We start from the raw sequence: 22,103 nt of genomic DNA on the forward strand, positions 1-22,103 counted from the left end.
ACGGGACTTTATCCACATTTTTTTTGTAATGTTAGTCATGTTTGCTGTAAATAATATATCTGAATGAAATTTCATTGTATACATGCATCTCTGTCTCACTCAGTCTCTCGTTTCCAAATAAATTACCATTTAAATGATAATGTTATACTTTAAGTATTTTCTTGAGCAGAGAGCTCTGGACTTTCACAAATTGATTACACTATAAAACAAAATGTGTTTTAGTAACTGTTTTCTCTATTATCTTCTTATATTATGTTTTTAAATATACTGGGTGTCCCAGAAAAAATGATGGTGAATGAATTTGAATAGATATAGGCATCAGAATAAAAAATAATAATTAGAAAACAGCACATAGATCATTGTGCATCATATGCAAATTTTATTTGATCCACAGACATTTTTTTTTCATACTGGTTCAACCCTTCCTAAAGTTTGTATCTCATTAAATTTAGTCCTTATCTAATTTATAATCCAAAGGTGATATGTTAACATGCTTTTACTGAAGGTGCAAAACCTGATGTAACTTCTGATTTGCCTTCACAAGTTCACATTGATTGGGTGGTGCTGGTTGAATTTTAGAGATCACACCACTAAATCAGGTCCAACCCTATCTGACTAAAGAAATACCAACCAGTGTTTTTATTCGCTGACCATTTTAATGGAAAAAAAGTTTGAAATGAAGGCTGATGTGCCCATTGTTTAGTGATAGGTGTGCTCTGTAGATGTTTTTCTTATCATCCAAGCATAAAATAATAAAAAATATTACAATTCTGACATATTAGGAAGGTTTTTTAGTTCCATGCACCAAATGACGTCACAGCATAGAGGCGCTGAGATGTAGGCTTTGGTATGGTTTACATCATTTTCAATGCACCACTGCGGAAAATCGAGCCGCTCAACTACCAAAATAATGGTGGTTTTAGGGTAGAATATATCACAATCTTTTAGAAATTTTTTGTTTTGAATGCCCTAGCACGTTCTAACCATGAGAAAATGACGATTTCTTAGGTACCTCTTAACACATAAAAGAATAGGAACTTGATTTAGTGGTGTGATCCCATAAAAAACTGAACATGAATGCCTGAAATTGAGAGTTATCACCTTAACATCTTAATTCTTTATGTAATATGTAAACTCTTCAAATAAGACATGATTAAGTGATGAGCTTTTAGCTTCATATTTTTGATGCTGTACAATATTATGTTTAATGCTTAATGTTTTAATTTAAAGTTAAAACATTTGCATTATTTGAAGCAACATTTTGTCTGAGAAAAATTTGATTTCTGCAATATGAAGCTTGTACAGCTGCAATTCATGTTGTGCAAAGAACAATTGAACCAAGAATGACAATGATCAAGTGCTTACTGCTTCACATGTGATTTTTGATATCATGTAGCATTATGTTTAAAAAGATTCAAATTTTGCATTACCATTTCTTGGAAATACTCCAAAAACATTGATATGTGAGAAAACTTTTTAGCCAGCTGGAATTGTTAATGCAATAATTATATTAGCATTAATGAAAAAAGATAAAAATACAAAGATCCATCTTGCATGCAAGCTTTCATTTTTATATTGTGCTGTATTTTCACAAATTAAATAAAACCTAATTAAATGTTTTGCAAGAACCAGATTTTTTAAAAAGAACAAAGGATTTCACCAAAAATATATAAAGCCCTTTGACATGTTAACCACTACTGACTAGTGTGCATTTTGTTGAATGATCTTTCAAACTTGGAATGAAGTGAATGTTTTATGTAATCACACATTTCTTCACAATCACCAACCGATTCAAGTTAAATCAAGTATATATGATGGGCTACCCGCTGTTAAATTTTGGAATTCTGATGGTTATTTCTCAACTTATGTCCAAATTCATTCACCTGGTACTTTTTTTTCTGGGATACCCTGTATACCTGTTGTGTGTGTAGTACTTCCAAGTAGGGGTGTACTTATATGATTTGTAAAATTAATGTATAATATTTAAACAATGTCAAGTATTACATTTCATACACTCATCAATAAAATATGATCTTGAAAAATATCTGATATATTACTTAGTCAATTTGTTGCAACATGTTTCATACAGGGTGTCTCTAAAAGATCGATACCAGAGATAGTTAGGGTTCCTTTGTTTTCTTGCAAGGATAAATATCAAAAGTGAAGCACAAAGTATGGGATTTTACCAATAGTATTCTTTTTAAATCATCAAAACATTAGTTATTTGTGTTTGTGTGTGTACCACCAAAATCATCTGTGGCCAAATCTTTTCATGTATTTTGGGAAAATCGTATTTTCTAAACAAAAGTTGAGTTGTGTTTCTGTGTTGCGATTTAGATATTTATCCTTGCAAGTTAGCAAAAAGAAACCCAAACTGTCTGCAGTACTAATCTTTTAGAGACGCCCTGCACTAGAGCATAAGATCTGGTCCAAGAATCGTATTGTGATAGAGAAAACTAGGAGCAGTTTCACATGAATTTTTGTTTCCTGTGTATGAAAAAAGTAGTGTCTCTACCGAAAGCTTGATCTGGTTATATTGTACTTACTACACAAGTTCTATTGTTTATTTAATTTAAGGGGACTCGATCTTTTGTGCATAATTATAGAGGGCCAGGGGATTCACTCTATCATTTAAAAAAATTATTTAAAGAAGTTAAAGAGCCCTAAGAAAAAAAAACTGTAGTGTAATTCAGGCCAGACACAATTTCTTTATATGACAAAAATTAATTTTTGTAATCGATCAAAAAACAAACGTTTTATATCAATTTTAAATTTAGCCTGAATCGGTAAATATGGTACCTCTCGCCCTTTTTTAGGTCAAGGCTGTTTTTACCATTATGCAGCGAACCATTGTTGAAGCTATTTCACATACATGTACAAAACATTCTAGAAAAAGAATGAGGCCATATACTGTTTAAATATCTTGTTGATTTCGAATGATAATGTCATGAAGTCGTAAATTTTAAGGTCACATTCCTAAAACCAAAACAAAACATTGTGACGCTTGATATTTCCCGACTTACACGCAATTTCATCATCACATCAGTGTCTTTATTATTTGTTTGAAACATTTCCCACACGTTCGCGCTCTTTATGCATAACACGGCTAATCTATCTTTACAAAACGCGTCTTTTTTTAGTAAACAAAAGGCTAAAGATGGCATTATGAGATTTATCATTACACTCCTCCACGCAACTGCCACCGTGGACGAGCGGTAAAGCGCTCGACGCGTAATCAAAGGGAGTAGCTGGTTCGAATCCCAACGAAGCCTGTGGAAACTTTTTTTTTCTTCAAAATTCATGATTGCATTCCGAAATGAGTCACTTGTTGGTAAATCATGTATCGTATCCTTAATTAATTTTGGTGCTTACAACCTTCATGTACAGGGCGATTTAAACAGAACTGCCCAACTTCAAAAATAAAAATAAAATACTTACCGATATTTAAATTATTTCTGATAATGCAAGCTGTAATTGGATAGTATGTTTTTATTATTGGTGAAGAAATCAAATCTGCTAATAGTTTTGAAAAAAAAAGAAAACTACATTCATAGAAAACACCAAAAACGAAGTTGCACACGGATGGGGTAGTTTATCTGCTCCAAAACGTCGGTGTAACTTGTCTGCGTATAACTGTCGTTTTGGATTTTTACTACTGCAGTGTTACTCCCATTTCCATAGTTTTCATGCGGCATGTGTTTTTTGTTTTTATCTAGTTCCGATCCGCGCATCAAGTTGGTTTATACCTGGCTCAAATCTTCCTCTTCAGAATCTATTCAATTTTGAAAAGGGCATCGGCGTTTTGGTATCCATATTTTATGGGATGGGGTATGAATGTTTGGATAGTATTTATTGTGGGACATTAGAGCACATCAGACATATATCGAATTACATTCTGAATACGAAGTATGTTCTGATATCAAATAATTTTGATTTTTTCGCAATGTAATACACATTTTATGGCAAATGATTAAAAATTTATATTTTTGATATTTAACAGTACTCGAAGTTAACTTTATAACTTTAGTATTGAAGATATGGATTTTTTTCCCAAAACACCAAAAAAAATGAGGTCTTTTTGGGAAAAAAATCCATATCTTCAATATGAAAGGTCAAAATTGATCGTCGACTTTTCCTTCCAGCTACATACACTTTAAGAATATATCATTAGATTTATAAAATTTACTTCGAGGACTGTTATATATCAAAAATGTAAAAATTATCAAATTTTAATAATTTGTCATAAAATTTGTATTATATCGTGAATTTCAAAAAATGACAATTATTTGATATCAGAAAGACATTCTTCGTATTCAGAATGAAATTCGATATGTCTGATGTGCTCTCAAGAAACACAAAAAATACTGTCAAAACGCTCATTCCAGATCCCTTAAACAGAAAAGGGCAGGGGCGTAGCCAGCTTTCTTGGTCAGGGGGGGCAAAATAAAATTTTGGGGGCACAGACGAAAAAAATTGCAGTTGCATCATACAATACATAGAGACTGTATGTCTTCGAGCTTCGTGAAAAGGGCCTTATTGTGATGATGTGCGCGCGTAGCGTGAAAAAATTGTATTTTACACTATTTTCGCCCATTATCCGCTAAAAAGGGCTTTATTGTTTACAAATGTAAAAGGCGAAGCGCTGGAAATTTTTTTTTGTATTTTACACTATTTTGGCTGAATTTTCTAGAAAAGTGGCTCCTTGCCCTTTTCTTTTCCTTTGCCCTCCTGATTTTCTCTTTCATCTTTTGTCAGAGGGGCACTTTTTCTTTCATTTTTTTGTCAGGGGGGCACTCTGCCCCCCTGACAATCATGTTTTTTTCCTTTTGTTTCGTTTGTTTGTTTTTGGTGTGTTTTTTTTTCGCAATATTAATTTAAAATATGACGTGTGTATAACTCTTGGGAGTTGGGACATATAGTCAGCAATAGCACTGTGGAAGAAAAGTCTATTTTCAGTAAAACGATTAAAGCTGAGAGTCTCAGTAATTCGCAGCAGATGGCCTGGCCTAAATGACCTTAATCACCATATAGTTCATTATACTTTCAGTCTAATTTGGGTTTATAAAAATAGGCATCAAATTGGTTGTTGTGACATTGGAATGATTTGAAGACAATGAACTTATTCCTTGCTTGTGGTTGAAAAATCAACAGCTTTATCTCCTCTGGGGTTGATTATTTGAAAACCTTTTTATATTGTCACTTTAGGCGTTCGTGTTGGTATCACTCTGAGCACGTGTATTTAAACAATACTGTGCCTGTATGAAGCCAGATTTAAGAATCGCTGGCGATTTTAAAATGGCTATTGTTTGCGACCAATGGATTGTTAGTTTGCTGCAAGAATTAACAATCGATTTCATTGGCTGGTGATCGGTTGCTGTAACCAGAGTAACACTGGGGTTTGAACTATAAATATAGCTTTCGACCACATGCAAATGTTGTGTTCATTGTTAATTAAGAGTCAGTAAACACTGTCATTCAAAGTTTGTAAAACGAATTGGAGCAACAACTTATAGTTCTGACGTAAATACAATGTTAACAATACGATTATCTTTTATTGCAGAAAATTGTTTTTGTGTGCATACATAAACTAAATTATTTTAACCACATTTCGGGTATAATTCATTGAAGTTCATATTACCATTGGCATCCTATGATAATACTTATCGTAGCAGCATCCACATCAAGAATTCTACAGCTAAAGAAAATACCACTATATCATGTGTTTCTGTTTGGAAAGATTTCGTCTTCTGTATCCCATGACAGCTTATGATTAGATCACGTATGTATAATTAGATTTATATTTTTGTTGTTTGACGTTAGTAAATTTGCAAGTTAAGGTTGGTCTGAACCCTGGAATTATGGAAACTTTCGGACCTCATAACTGCTAAATTATTAGTCTAAAGAATATAAAAGTATACATTTTTAGAATGGAAATGACTTGATAAATTCATCTGTGAGGTCCAATTTGGGCCAAAATGCTCATTTTTGAGAAAATCCCAAAAAACAGGTTTTTTATTATTTTTAAAAACTAGATAAAAATATCTGGGACCCGTATTTTTTTTTTTTTAATTTTGACCAACTTCACCAAAATTATTTGAAATTTGAGCGAAAATCAGGCTTTTTTATGATTTTTTTTGAAAATTTTTCAATACGGGTCCTAGATATTTTTATCTAGTTTTTAAAAATAATTTAAAAATTTTTTTTGGCCAAATAATTTTTTTGTTACGTTGCGCGAAAAAATTTGGGCCAAAAAACCTGTTTTTTGGGATTTTCTCCAAAAATGAGCATTTTGGCCCAAATCGGACCTCACAGATGAATTCATCAAGTCATTTCCATTCTAAAAATGTATACTTTTATATTCTTTAGACTAATAATTTAGCAGTTATGAGGTCCGAAAGTTTCCATAATTCCAGGGTTCAGACCAACCTTAATAACTGAAGATTGCTATTCACAACTTTTCATTATTTTGGATTCTTGTTTTGCCCTGTGGTAAATCCGGCTCTGAATCGTCTTGCTAAAGTAAACGCATTATATCTTATTGCAGGTTTATGAAGAGAGGGAGAGAGAACCTGACATCTTTGAGACTTCATCCATCCAGTTTACTCTTGCATTGAGAAACATGTCGAACAACATTCTTTGTTCGCCGTCGTCGTCGTGCAAGACGGCATCATGTAGTGCTCCTGGGAGTCCAGTCCCACGGCGCACTGGTCGACGAATTCCACCCAAACACTTACAAATTCCACAATCGATTAGTACTTCACAATGTTCGCCTACAGACAGACGCAGAAGTTTGCAGATGCCACGTAGTGCCCCTAATTCACCTCCACGTTCGATTCAATATTGCTTGAATCTCCCGGGGAATGCCCTTAATTCCCCAACAGACAATAGGCGCAGCAGTTTACAGTTTCCGCGTAGTGCCCCGAACTCACCTCCAAGCAACAGGCACAGAAGTGACAGTTCTCCAAGTTGGTCGCACCTCAATTCTTCAACTTTAAATCGGAGACTTGACACCCCCAACATGCTATTACGTCAGAGCTCTCATCCACCATTTAGTGATACAACTATCACTGCGGAAAGACTGTCTTCAGCTCTTGTTTCTCATAAGCTCAAAGATCATGTGCCTTTCTCTAGTCCTCCATTACCTACCAGAAATAAATCAGGAGTGAAATTTTCCTATTCAGATGAACATTTAGATTATCGATCAAGGCCAACAACTTCGCGACGGAGTTCACTTCAAGTTGGTGACACATTGAACAGCCACCATCATGATCAGCATAAGCGTGATCGTCGACCATCGTACATGCGAGAAACACTCACGTCTGGAAAGAAGCGGTTTCACGTGCTACATCATGAAGATGAGCTGAGCGACAACTCTTCAGAAGAAGGGTCCAAACAAAGTATTTGTGAATTCCGTCCCCCGCTGGTATTACCTCCGATATGGATGACTAGTGCAGGGAAGACTCCTGTACGACGCAATTCTGGTCGGCAAGTCATACCTAGTGTTACCATTACACCGGTATCTGGAACTTAGGCAATCAATTAGGTACCCCTAGGAAATATACTGACTCCTTTTATATACCAGTATGCCTAGGTGGTTTGTGCATGTTGTGATCTAATTTGATAATGTAGACTATACTTATAAATATTAGCCATTACAGTGTGCTCACTTAAATATAGAGTGTGGTTTTGAAAATATGCAAAGCATTAAAAAAAACTAAACACAGAAGGACGTACATTTTTGAAACCAACCACGGAAACTATCACTCTTCCACTGATCCAGTTTGGTTGGGTAGCTCGGACGGACACCAATTAATAAAGTGATATTTTCGTATGAATATCTATCGTCTTGATTCTTTGAAATGTTTATATATAATGATGATGTACAGAGTTATTGTAGCTATAATATTTGTTGAACAATATTGAAGTTGCTTTACCACAAACAAAGGGCATTACTATCAGATTGTTGTTATTAAATCTGGTCAACCAGAAAAACTCACTTTTTGGTTAGATGGAATCACCGACGTTGCGGCCAAAACCTTTTAGGATTTAGGATCATCCGAGGTCAATCGATGAGGAAGTTGTTTGATGACCCGATCCCAACCATGTAAAGGCCGGCTTACACGATGCAATTTTCCATGCAATTGCCTGTTGCACAGACCTTGGAAAAAGATTGCTCCGTGTATTTTGGATTTGCAAGGAATTAATCCCCAAGCATCCGGCAAATTAATCCCCCGAGCAACAGGCAAAAAGGTAGAGACATGCTCTACTTTCAAGGTTGTTGCATGCAATCTAACCGCCTTCAGCCAATCAGCTGAGTGAACACCGGCTGGTCACTGCATTCATTTGGGAATGTGTAGGGACCAGCTTGATTCACCATCCACAACATGATAAATGTGTGCACATGCTACATTATAATACACTTGTAGGCCTATGTTGTTGGTGGTGGTGGTGTTTAGCCCTTTTGATCTTAGTTTTCCTTAGCCTTTTATTTATGGAAAATTGTATAGATATACAGGAGAGGATGGCAATCTTTTGCTTTCAGGACAACACATGAGCCATTTTGATATTAATACGAAAATCATTAACCACTACTTATGTTTTGAGTATATCCCAAACCTATGGCCACGCTCAAGGAATTGTAAGGCCGAACACTGCTTCGTCTATTTTGATCAATTGCATAGCTTCATGGTCAGTGAGCACATAATCTCACCCACTAAGTAATGGGCCTTGCAATGGAAATTTCATCGTGTAAGCCCACCTTAACAAATGTTGAGGGACGGTTCTTCGGCTCATACCCACTCTGCTTCTTTGACTCTCCGTTCAAACCAACGAGGTTCACGGTCCAAAATGACAACGTCGTCAGGAGCGGGGTCGTTAGAGTGAACATGGTTGTGATCGGATCATCGGGTCATCAGAGCAACTTCCTCATCGATTGACCTCGGATGACTCTAAATCATCCACCCAGCTGAAGGCCAAAAGTTTTGGCCGCAACGACGCGTCGGTGATTCCATCTAACCAAAAAGTGAGTTTTTCTGGTTGACCAGATTTAATTAACAACAATTTGATCAAATCCCAGATGACTGAAAGTATACACAGTGGCATTAATATCATTATTTACAGCGGTTCCTCATTGAGCATCTTTTCACGAATGACTCTCATCCGAGAACAGGCTTCATCCCAATCGATGTACGCGCCTTCGAGATGTCTTTCACTGGTTTCTGTCACAACAAAGCCACTTCGACCATGAAGAACTCTCTGGTTGTCAAAACTCACTATGTCTCCTGTGTGAAAACAAAATTCGCAGTAATTATTTTTTGTAAACTTTTACACAACCGCGAATATAATTAAGTTTGAAAGGAAACTCCTATAGGTAGTAGATAAAGGGTGAGAAACAGACCATTACCATAGATAATCGGTGTCTTGTTTAGGTATGGTGAGCATGTTAGTCGCTCGGAAGGCGAGACCCCGAAGGGGTCGAGCCTTGAGCGACTAACATGCGAACCATAGCTCAACAAGACACCGATTATCTATGGTGATGGTCTGTTTTGAACCGTTTATCTTACATATACGGCGAGCAAAAATAAACGAATTTGTTGTAAAAGTGTATTCATTTTCCAAAAAACAAAATGAAAAAAACTGATGTATTATTTTGTAAAAGTTGTGGGTTTTTCCCAAAATAAGAACACCTCGAGATAGTGTAATATTCTTCCCATGTGTCCTGCGTGCGAGTCTATTTAATGACAAATGCAAGTGATTTTATCAAATCAATACAGAATTGATCTCATTATTGACAATTGTATTTGAGGTGGTTTGGTAGGTTATTCACTTGCTTTAATCCGCTGGAGTTTATTCACCCCGTGACCATTGTTATTCAAATGATTAAATGAATAATGCAAATTAGAGTTTTGACTACCATCTGTTTCAACACCATGAAATTTATATCTTAGAAAAATGTGAGTATAAGCAGATATTTGAAAGACCTAGTAACGTTGTGTCCAATGGTGCTCCCCATTATGGGTAGGTCACAGTAAGGCTTTGCACCCCAGCCTCTTGACTTGTAATGAGTACCGCAGGTTAGTTTATGAAGCTCCCCTGGTCGGGTAGTATCCCGGGGTTCTTGCCTAGCAGCTAATTTGCATGGACCGTTGAGCGTTTTGGGTTGGGCAAGAATAAAGGCAGATTCCCTTCTAAAACCCAATGGCAAGTTTATATACATGTACTGAGTTTACATTCAACGAAACGGGTTACTTTTATTTATGAATATTTACTTCGTTATGCTAATTAAGGTGTAATTTGCATAAATCTAACTGAGCACCAGTGGTGTTATATGAATTACTGTTATACGGACTGCAGAAGCCCTCTATAATTTTCTCTTGCCATGTAACATTTGCATTTAAATCGAGCTGTAAATGCATTTTTTCCAAAATTCTATCTGAGACTAGTAACCAACTCAGATTCTATGTATGTTGTGATCCTTTCCATAGTGTTTCTAGAATGTCCATGGTATTCCTTTTGTTTAGCTCGCTGCCCGAGACCGTTATCTTGAGCTATTGTGTTGATAACGGTCTCTGGGCAGCTAGCTACCTCCATTACTCTAGGTAATGGTCGAGGCAACGAACCTCAAACAAAAGGAATACAATGGATAATCTGTGAATAGAAAAGGGCTAGACGTATATTATACGATATTTAATAATTACGCTCCTGTATAATACGTTAACTCAAGAAATACCATTAAGAGAAAAACAAGTTTTAATATTTTTGCGAACTAAACCTACACTGTAAAAACAGTGTTTAGAAAGTGGTGGCAAGAATGTGTTTAGAAACGTTACGGTATGTTTAGAATATGGATGTCAGATGTTTAGAAATTAAACACCATCACTGACCAATGTTGAGAAATTTGACACATGATGTTTAGCTTTTAAACATGTTTACAAAGTGGTGGCAAAATTGTGTTTAGAAAAGTGTTTAATCGCTAAACACTGTTTTTACAGTGTATTTACCATGTTTACAAACGTCTGATTTAACTCAAATTTGGTCATATAACCGGACGTTGTATCATATTCATTATGTCAATATGTCAAATGCCAAAAAGTGAGTTAAGGCTCTCTGGTTCTGAACCCTCGGTATGTTGATCTCGGGTATATTTCAGATTCCGATTTTAGACTTTGTTTTTGTTTAAAGCTCTCGTTGATCTTTAAAGTTTCCTTTCATTGGACACAGATGGCTATTGATATTCAGGTAGTGCGAATTACCATCAGATGGTTTAGAACAACTAGCGCATTTCGGCTTGCGACAATGTTTTAACTTTTACGGCACATACCTTCAGCTAATTTGATTTGGATTTTATTTTCTTCCTTGTATAACTCCGTGTTAAGCATTTTGATGGCTTGGTATATTTTGTATACATCTTGCACTGGGATCTGGATATACGGTGCTCTCACTTGGTCGTTATAGCTGATGGCTTTGTAGCGTCCATCTGGAAGTAGCCTATATTAGATTATATTAATAATAACAATCCATTGACAACATACAACTGGATCGACAATGGGCCTTGCCTTTTCGGTGACGTAGTGTGAGTCATTCGATTTTTGGGGGACTGAGGTAATCATGGTAATTTTTGATATAATTATGATGATTTTTAAACATTTTCACTTCCATGGAGGACACGTGCCCCTAAGACGCTACGTTACCGGGCCCTTTCAAGATTTCGGTTTTCCGCTTGTCCTGTCTAATATACAGTAAGCAAAAGAATTAAAGGTACCAGTTATGTTCACCCTATCTAAACAAAGACAGATATGTCATAAATGGAACCAACAGCCAATACTGAGCTGCATTTTTAGATCGAATTTAAGACCTCATTCGTTGAAATCGTTCATGTAATAAAGACACACCGTGCTTCCATTGATGAGCTCGTTAAAACTAGCGTCGTGCTTTCATTGATTAGAATGCAAAAGTGCAGCTTTTGATTTCGTTTCTTCCTTAGGTTTTAAATCAACGTTTCTTTAATTCTCAGCTAATTTCAACAAATAAATCTTAAATAAGTCTTAAATCAATGCTACAGAGTACAAGTATTGGCTGCTTGTTTTAATTTTGACATATCTGTCTTTGTGAAGGATATACAGGGGTGATTACATAACTGGTACCTTAATTCTTTGGCTTACTGTATATTGTCCCGTCCTCTGTAGACAGAATAATACAAAGTGATGCGGCCGCTTACGGTTTATAATTGCGTGCTATTCGGCACTATGCGATGATCACAAGGAATATTATTGATCGTTCTTTCGCATCCTTTCTGACTTACTGTATTATTGGTGATCTATGTTTCACGTGGTACACATTATATTCCGTTCCATAGTCTCTGAAATCCACTGGAATGGTAGTAAGAATACGAAACACTTCCGGGTTAACGTGTTTTATGTCTTCAGCTACTTTGTATCCGTCACAGAATTGATTCTCTCCACCAGTCGAGTGTACTTGTTTAATACAATGCAACATCTGAATCTGTTAATAAAAACAAGTGAGTTATAGGCCTACTTGTAGCCTACTCCATGTTATAGGGGGGGGGGGTACCAACACCCTGACATAATTTGCCTGGTGCATAAACGCTCAAATAAGCACTGAAATGATTTGGACTAATCTTGTCAACCCATACATGCCACCAAAAACACCCTCAAAACACATATTTTATGCCTTCTTTCAAAAGATTTACCAAATATTAACCTTTCGACAACACAAAAACGTGGTTTTCAATAATTGTTATCATTTTTTTCTGGAAGAGGCTAAAAAAGACCCTAAAAATAACAGAAAGCATGAAAAATTGGGGGAAAATCTGAACAATTTTTGCAAATAAATTTTGAAAATTCAGTCATAATCAATCCACATCAGCCACAAAATTGTTGTGTTACTTCATGTATGTTTTGCTTGCTTGGACAACTTACTCAATACCATCTGACAGTACGGTAATCTGCTTCTCTACCAGTTCTGAAGAAAGCCGTCAAACACATTTTGTACAATGTACCTCAAATAAACTCAACCCAGAAAGCCCGGGCCAGAAAGTATCAAAACGATTATAGATGGTCAGATATATCGGGAACTGAAATATATAGCAAAACCTTATTTAATGTATATAAAGCGCAGCTTTCTCCTGCGCATTTTGATACCTCTTTTGTTGCTCTATACGATATCATTTGGTCGAGTTATGGGCGCTTGAGTGGCTTCAAGTCGGATTTTGAAAGTTGCACTTAGCTCCTATTCAAGCCATGTGCGTTCGTCGTGTACACCCCCCCCCCACACACACACACACAAAATCAAGACAAAGGATCGGACACCGATGTGCTCTGTTTACTTCACCATGAACTTTACTTTAGTTTACTCCTTCGACTTCCAACTTCAATACTTGCTACCCTTTACTTATGTCTGACTTTAATATCTCATGAACTCTTTTTGCTGACATCTCAATACTTGGTGTGCCCACCATCACTGTCTATCACTGCCTGGATTCGTCGTCGCATGCTCTGAACTTCAATGAGATGTCTATCTTTCCTTGGTCAATGTCTCGACATTTCCTGAGCAGGATGCGCCGAAGGCCTTCTAAGGTGGTGTCAGGCTTGATTGCCTTGTTAGCTTTCCTCTTAAGTATTGAAGTTGGAAGTCGAAGGTGGAAAATAAAGTAAAGTTCATGTATTAAGTAAACAGAGCACATCGATGCCCTTTGTCTTGATTTTATGTGGGGGTGTGTGTGTAGGGGATGTATAATCGACGAACGCACACTGTTAAAATAAAATTAAACAAGTTGTTTAAAATTTTAAACAACCACAAGTTACCAGGTGAATCACTCAATAGTTGTTTAAAAATTAAACAACTCAAAATTGTTTAATTATTAAACAGTTTGTTGTTTAAAATGTTGACCAAGATTTAAACAACTGTTGTTTAGTGGTATAATTAAACAACTTAGTTGTGTAGCCTAGATTAAACAACAGTGTTTAAATTGTAAACGGTTGTTTAAAGAAGGTTGTTTAAAAATATGTTTTATTCACTGAATGTTGTTTACGTTTTATCAAACATTTTACTTGTATGTGTACACGTTTTACATTGAAATCGTTCGCTATTCTATGTATACATGCTGCTGCTAAAACTGAATGTGATTTTGTGATCTGTGTGGTAAAAAACTGAGCATAATATTGCTGATGTTAACTATAAGCTTACCTGTACAAGCATACTGTATCTTACAACACAGTAAGCTTACAGGCATAGTATCAATTTTTTAACCACATGTGGATCACAAAATTGCTTCCAGTTTGTGCACAGCAAACATTTACATAAATAGAGAGCGATACAGGCCTAAAACTTGTACACTTGCTGTATAAAGTTCAATAAAATTCCTTCGCTTCTCTCCACACATGCATGCTTGTCAAAACGGCCATCTTGGATTATGCAAATAATATTAAACAACTCGATGTTTAAAATGCCGATTTGGCGGTAAATTAGCATTTTTAAACAACTCTGTTTAAATTGATTATTTTGCCTTTTCATTTGTTGTTGTTTAAAACAATCAAGCTCCAATTTTTTGATTTTGAACAACTCTGTTTACTTTTCTGAACAACATTCTTTTAAACAGCAAAATTTTAAACAGTGTTCTAACGGTGCATTGGCTTGAATAGGAGCTATTAAAGTGCTACTTTAAAACAAAAGAGGTATCAAAATGCGCAGGAGAAACCCAACAAACACAAAACGTTCTCGATATCATTCGCAAAAGGTTATAAAAGGTTGTCAGAAAACGTTTAAATGTCGGGTTATATAAAGGGTATATTAAGAGTATAAAACGGTTTCATAACCTTAAAAAACATTTTTTGATAATCTACTGATCAGCAAACCAAAATGTTTTACAGAAAACGTTTAAATGTCGGGTTATAACGGGTATAAAAACGTTTTAATAACATTCCAAAAACATTCTTGAAAACTTGATACAAAACATTCTAAACAGAAAGTTATTTTGGGGTTGAAAAAATATTTTGCGAAAAATGTTTGCCCAAAATATTTGCAATAACGTTTTAAAAACGTTTTCATGACCTTTATATAACCCGACATTTAAATGTTAGAAAAATGTTTTGAAAAAAAAAAACATTTTAAGAACATTTCTGTGTTTGCTGGGTTCAAATATTTTAAAATAATGTTATTTAAGTAGGCCTATTGACAAAATATTTGGCAAAAATTTTTGCAAAACTAGTTTACAATAACATTTTTTGAAAACATTTAAAAATATTGTTGTAGTTTGTTTTCATGCAAAACGTTTTAAAACGTTATCATAACCTTTATATAATCCGACATTTTGATGTTATTTTAAACGTTTTTACCTAAACCAAAAGCCATAATATAACTTATTTAAAACGTTTTTAAAACATTTTTGTGTTTGCTGGGAAGCTACATTGAATAAGTTTTTGCTTTATATTTCAGTTCCCGATATATCTGACCATCTATAATCGTTTCGATACTTTCTGGGTTGAGTTTAGTCTGGCTCGCATTGTTTTCAGTGACTTTGTTATTTTGTTATTTCTTTCATTATTTTTATGCCATCTGTAATTGCGCCGTAGTCTTAATGAAATGGTGTCATATCAATGGTCTGTGTGTTACAAATAATACAATACAAAAGAACACAAATACTACTTATTGGCTCCTACATTTGGTGGGTACGCATTGAATGGCAGATCAACATGGAGTCCTAACTCTGCGTTGGTGTAAGCGAGGTTGTTTGCTTCAAACTTCGTGAGAACCTGAAAAGTATTCCTGAAAAGACCCAATCAAAAACAAAACATATTAACTTTTGGCAAGCTGCAAAGGGGGAGCGACTTTGACAGGTATATTGGGAGACAAGCGATGTTTGGCACACATTTATAAGACACCTTTGGAATAAAAGGGTGTCCTATAAGTGGCATGCAAAAACAGTACGGAAACGTTAAGCCTTTGCACATGATAACTCTGCTAAAGACCTTGAAATGCCAGAAAAAACCTTTTGGTGGCAACAAATTATGCACATTGCTCCAAAAGAGTTATGTTCCTGAAAAATCATACAGGATTTACCTAGCTGGGGTTTACACCCCCCAGCTAGGTATTGTAATCGTTCGGGTTCTTCCGCTGGCAACAAACCACTGTAATCTTCCCGTTTTCTTCCGCTGGCAACTAAGTGAAATTGCACATGTTTTTGTACTTTATGCACCAAACCCTCTATCTTTTTAACCAAATATCCCACAGAGTTGTGCGATATGTCAAACTTTTCCTCTGGTCATAAGGAACAAAAAGTCAGTGGTCACATCTCTGTAGGATCATTGGTTAATGAGATATAGTCACTTTTTGTACTTTATGCACCAAACCCTCTATCTTTTTAACCAAATATCCCACAGAGTTGTGCGATATGTCAAACTTTTCCTCTGGTCATAAAGAACGAAAAAAGTCAGTGGTCACATCGCTGTAGGATCATTGGTTAATGAGATATAGTCACTTTTTTGTACTTTGTGTACTTAACCCTCTATCTTTTTAACCAAATATCCCACAGAGTTGTGCGATATGTCAAACTTTTCCTCTGGTCATAAGGAACAAAAAAGTCAGTGGTCACATCTCTGTAGGATCATTGGTTAATGAGATATAGTCACTTTTTTGTACTTTGTGTACTTACCCTCTATCTTTTTAACCAAATATCCCACAGAGTCGTGCGATATGTCAAACTTTTCCTCTGGTCATAAAGAACGAAAAAGTCAGTGGTCACATCGCTGTAGGATCATTGGTAAATGAGATATAGTCACTTTTTGTACTTTGTGTACTTAACCCTCTATCTTTTTAACCAAATATCCCACAGAGTCGTGCGATATGTCAAACTTTTCCTCTGGTCATAAAGAACAAAAAAGTCAGTGCTCACATCTCTGTAGGATCATTGGTTAATGAGATATAGCACTTTGTGCATTTAACCCTCTATCTTGTTAACCAAATATACCACAGAGTCGTGCGATATCTGATATGTCAAACTTTACCTCTAGTACGTGAAGACGGCCTGATTGGCGCGAGGTTAATATCGGTGCGTATGCACCAAATATGTATCTTGTAAACCTTAATAAGTTTTGCCTTGCCTTGCTTCGTAATCCTGTTTGGGCTGGACAAAAAAAAATGTTCCACTTTTCCCCAGTTTCCCTAGGTATTTCGTCTTTAAGCTTACTGATATACAGGGATTGAATACGAGTGTCACGGCCCTGGTTAGTGTGCATTCAAATCAGAGATCCCTGTTCAAGGCCATCTTACTTAGCCGTCGGAAATGATTGCAAATTACACATTTGTAATCATTTTGACTACAAAATATGATGTGAAAACACAGGTAAGCAATGAGAACAAGTCCTCAAACATTTGAAATTTGTAGCTTAATACTACAACCTGATGATGTACTCATCCCAGGCAAACCTTAGTTAACACATTTGCTAGTCAGCCAAATTCGCCGACAAAATGCATATTTACATAGAAATTTAAAACAACTGGCCGAAGAAGGAAACCTACATAAATATGTTTTCTATACTTCACTTGACCCAAATATATGATTTTTTATGGTGATAAGACAATCGCACAAGGAATTTTAGAGGGATTTTGATAGCAGTTCCATTAAAAAAAGCTGCTATCATAATGAGACTAAGATCTAGAAACACACCCGAAATGCCGTTTTGGGGAATTTTGCTAGCTGAATCTTTTTGATGAAAGTCAATCTTTGACAAGATGTAACTTTGCTACGGAAAGTGCTATGAAAAAAAGGTTTTCAGTTTTGGCTTTGTTTACTCAAGAGCAGGGTTAGCGGTGACCTGCTGAGTCCAGGGGTCCAAATTGGCCAATAAAGGGGCAAAATTTAAGGGGTCCAAATCACGGGGACCTGCCAAATCAAGGAGTCCTGGACCCCAAGACCCCTTAAAACGCTACCCCTGCTCAAGAGCTGCTTTAATTTGATATATAAAATGATGCAGTTTGATGGCAAATTTGAATTCACCTAGCATACCTAATATACCATGTACATGTCAGATGTACGGTATATTGTATTGGCAAATATCCATAAAAGCGTTCATTATAAAATTATTTTGATAAATTGTCACATTTATGACCTTCCCGGAGAAACGGTAGCCCAAAATGGGTTATATTTCATAATATGCAGACGAATGGTCAAATTTATAGAAAAATACCTATGATAAATTTATCTGTACACATTGTCGCACTCCGAGTGACGTATAGTATATTTGCAACCCTGTGGTGGATTTGCGAACAATTTGTCGACATAATGATGTTCGCGGAGAAAAGGTGGCCCAAAATGCGTTATTTTTGGTAATATGCAGACGAATGGCCAAATTAATAGAAAAATAGCTGTGATAAATTTATCTGTACAAATTGTCACACTACGAGTGACATATGGTATATTTGCAACCCTACTGTGGATTTGCAAACAATTTGTCGACATAAATGACCTTCCCGGAAAAACGGTAGCCCAAAATGGGTTATATTTGGTAATATGCAGACGAATGGTCAAATTAATAGAAAAATACCTGTGATAAATTTATCTGTACACATTGTCGCACTCTGAGTGACGTATGGTATATTTGCAACCCTGTGGTGGATTTGCGAACAATTTGTCGACATAATGATGTTCGCGGAGAAACGGTGGCCCAAAATGCGTTATTTTTGGTAATATGCAGACGAATGGCCAAATTAATAGAAAAATACCTGTGATAAATTTATCTGTACAAATTGTCGCACTACGAGTGACATATGGTATATTTGCAACCCTACTGTGGATTTGTGAACAATTTGTCGACATAAATGACCTTCGCGGAAAAACGGTAGCCCAAAATGGGTTATATTTGGTAATATGCAGACGAATGGTCAAATTAATAAAAAAAAATACCTGTGATAAATTTATCTGTACAAATTGTCGCACTCCGAGTGACATATGGTATATTTGCAACCCTGCTGTGGATTTGCAATTGACCTGGGGAACATATTGGAACATTTTGCACGGGTCAGCTCAAAAGACATCATTCTGGGGCCAAATCTTAGAATTGCGTTATCTGGACATCTGTAGGAGGTACAGGGCTCAAACTCGGTGACAACTCATGACCAGGGGTGAATTATGGAACATCTTGCAGGGGTCTGGTCAAAGGTCATCTGGGTCAAATCTTAGAATTGCATTTTCTGGACATCTGTGAGGAGTACAGGACTCAAAACTCGGTGACAACAAACCTCATGACAGGGGAACATTTTTGGAACATTTTGCAGGGGTCAGATACCTCCACAACACCAACATGCCCCAGCTAGGTTTGTGGTCTATGACCACCATTTGCCTCTAGTCTAATTTCAAACTTGATCAGAGATTGTTCAAAACCGCACCAAATTATTCCTTCTGACCAAAATGGTTCAAACAAACTACCGGTATGTTGGTCTACCTGCGATGTATAGATCTCGAGTTAAAGCAAAAAGGTCACAAAATTAAGACGCATTTTGGTCGGTACAAAAATAAGTGATATTAAGAATAGTTTGCACCATCTAGAATGTATCTTAACAAAGGTAACATCGCCAAATATATTATGTAAATACGGTTGAATGAGTATTTTGGTTAAATTATGATAGATCGTTCCTATGTAACTAATTTATGTTGCTTACATAATTTGATGATGAATTTATGATCCAGACGCAGTGGCGGCGCTACGGGGGGCATGGGGTAATGCCCCCAGACAGAAGCTCTGCCCCCCATTGCTCCCCAGAAAAATTGAAAAGAGGGATGAAAAGCCACTTTTTAGCCAAAATTAGGTGAAAAGGCCCCCCCCCCCAGGGGGGGGCCCGGCCCCCCCCCCCCCCCCCCCCCGAAAAAATATCTGGCGCCACCACTGTCCAGACGTTGTCATATACTCACCCATAATGTGTCGTCTTCAAGAATGATATCCTTTTCCCTATTTCAAGAACTGCTCCTTCTTTGTGTGGCGCGTCTGTGATGAGTGCCAACCCATGAACCTGCAATGCTTCTATCCAATCATGGAGACTCTTGTCATTATTTAGGATATCAGCAAATGAGAACGTGGGTATTTTATGTTGCATCTCGTTACCCCAAAACTGACGAACTGGTGTGCTCACGGGATCCTCACTCATATCGGAAAATTGCATCTCTTTAAGCCACGAGAGTGGAAACTGGCTGCGGTGGTCATCAGGCCATCTGATGTTCAATGTTTGGTCCTGTACTTCTGCTACATCTGGAAGGATATCAGGGTCCAAGTTGGCCATGAGTACAAGCCGACCACGTGAAGAAGGATGAAAACATTTGTCACATCGACAGTTATCTCGCAACCACACGTAAGGATATGTTCCAATAAGATTCCCGTCATCATGTTTTAAAAGACAAGACCGAGAAGGATGATCAAGTTCAACTCGTGTAAATGTAGCCATTTTACAACCTCTTGTTGTTGTTGCACTGTATGGAACACGCAAACATGCCTGGCGAAAATGTAAACGAATTAACCCCGGAATTTGTAACGACAACATGATTCATATCAGGCAATGAAAAAAGCGATACAAATTAACAATTTTGTTTTCGAATCTAATTTTATAACGACATCATTTATCAAGCAGAACGGTAATAATGGTAACATAATCCTAACAAAATTGTTTTTCTGATATATATCAATATAGCTTTTCATTGGAGTCTGGAAGTAAAATTACTGTTGACTAAATCAAACCATGGCCTTTAACCATAGAGCACAATATCGCGTGAATACAATGCAGTTTGAAGGTTATGAATGTTTTGATTTGTATTAGCTACTTGATGCATAACAAAACTGGATGCATGCCCAGCTTGGAAATACCGGTATGCTCCGGTACAATATTGGCCGTGACCATTTGAAAATGGTCACGGCCAATATGTTTACATTATACACTCTAAAAAACAAGTGGTAAAAAATACTTCTTAAAGTAAAGTGACCCGATATATTCGAAAAATCGATTTCTTTAAAACGTTTATACCAATAACACAAAATGTCCTCCCTTTCAAGCATTCATGCAAAGAAAATGTGACTATAAATATCCTGTGGAATTACTAACATTTATACAGCGTGATACTGGTAGCCTACAGTGTTTTGATATTAACCATATTAGGCCCTTGACATTAAATTATTAGTTTACTGTTAACCGCCCGCGTCCAAAATTGAAAATTGCAAAATATTTAATTATTTTACTTTTATTTTGGATTTTCTCCTTTAGGCCTAAAATAACTTTTAATGACTTTTACTTGCTACTTTCTAACATGAATCATATCAACAATGTGTAAAAGTAAGCATATTAATAAAATAATTAAATGCCGACTCCCATCTAAACGGTTTGATAATTGGTTGTGATAACTAATCCTAAATAAAGAAAATAATAGATAATTAATAATTAAAAGTCACCTCGTCCTATTTTTAAAATCTTCTTGAACAGTAAACTCGGAATCAATTGTGAAGGGCCTTATTGATATCAAATGAACATATTGAAATTAGAATTTTGCTTTATATTTCAGTTATAAATTAGTTTTTGCCAAAGCTCACTACCATTCGTAAGATGCTGTGAACTACCAAATCACAACAGTTTAAAATAATAAATAACCTTAAGACGTGTTAAATATTGTGTGGTGTGATCAAGCAAGATCAGTCTGAAGTGATTAGTCGGACATATTTAATTATCAATTTCACAGGAAACAAAAGGAAATACTGCAATTCTTTGGCTATATCTCAAAATCAACATTTCCGACTTCCGACTTATTTTGCTTGATTGATCTCATCACATTTGTAATGCTAGTAAAAGTATAGAAGGCGATGTGTCTGTACCCGGCGCTGTAAAGGTATCGCGGATAGTAACATGTTAACAAAAGTGTTAATAATAATTATGAGCCCTAGGGGAGCGTCGGGGGGGCAAGAATTTTTGGCCAGCCAAAAGGGAGGGGCAAGCAATTTTGAAGAAGAGAGGGGAGGAAAGCGATTTTGGCACACATTCTTCTGGCGCATTTGAGATAAAACGCTCTAAAAAAGAAATAGGAAAACAGTAGGGCCTACGGAAATGCTTAAAAA

At 36.2% G+C, this 22,103-nt stretch overlaps 1 protein-coding gene across 1 annotated transcript; it reads right to left on the reverse strand.

Annotated features, from left to right (window-relative positions):
• Nucleotides 1–6,210: 6,210 nt before the first annotated feature.
• LOC140153367 (gamma-butyrobetaine dioxygenase-like) lies at nucleotides 6,211–20,581 on the reverse strand. Its single transcript, XM_072176100.1, has 5 exons — nucleotides 19,925–20,581; nucleotides 15,678–15,783; nucleotides 12,302–12,501; nucleotides 11,321–11,487; nucleotides 6,211–9,281 (listed from the first exon to the last, which is right to left on the reverse strand). The coding sequence occupies exons 1-5, from the start codon at nucleotides 20,545–20,547 to the stop codon at nucleotides 9,115–9,117; spliced, it is 1,263 nt and encodes a 420-aa protein (XP_072032201.1). The 5' UTR covers nucleotides 20,548–20,581; the 3' UTR covers nucleotides 6,211–9,114.
• Nucleotides 20,582–22,103: the final 1,522 nt, after the last annotated feature.

This window comes from Amphiura filiformis, chromosome 5 (assembly GCF_039555335.1).
Source record: "Amphiura filiformis chromosome 5, Afil_fr2py, whole genome shotgun sequence".
Taxonomy (NCBI): domain Eukaryota; kingdom Metazoa; phylum Echinodermata; class Ophiuroidea; order Amphilepidida; family Amphiuridae; genus Amphiura; species Amphiura filiformis.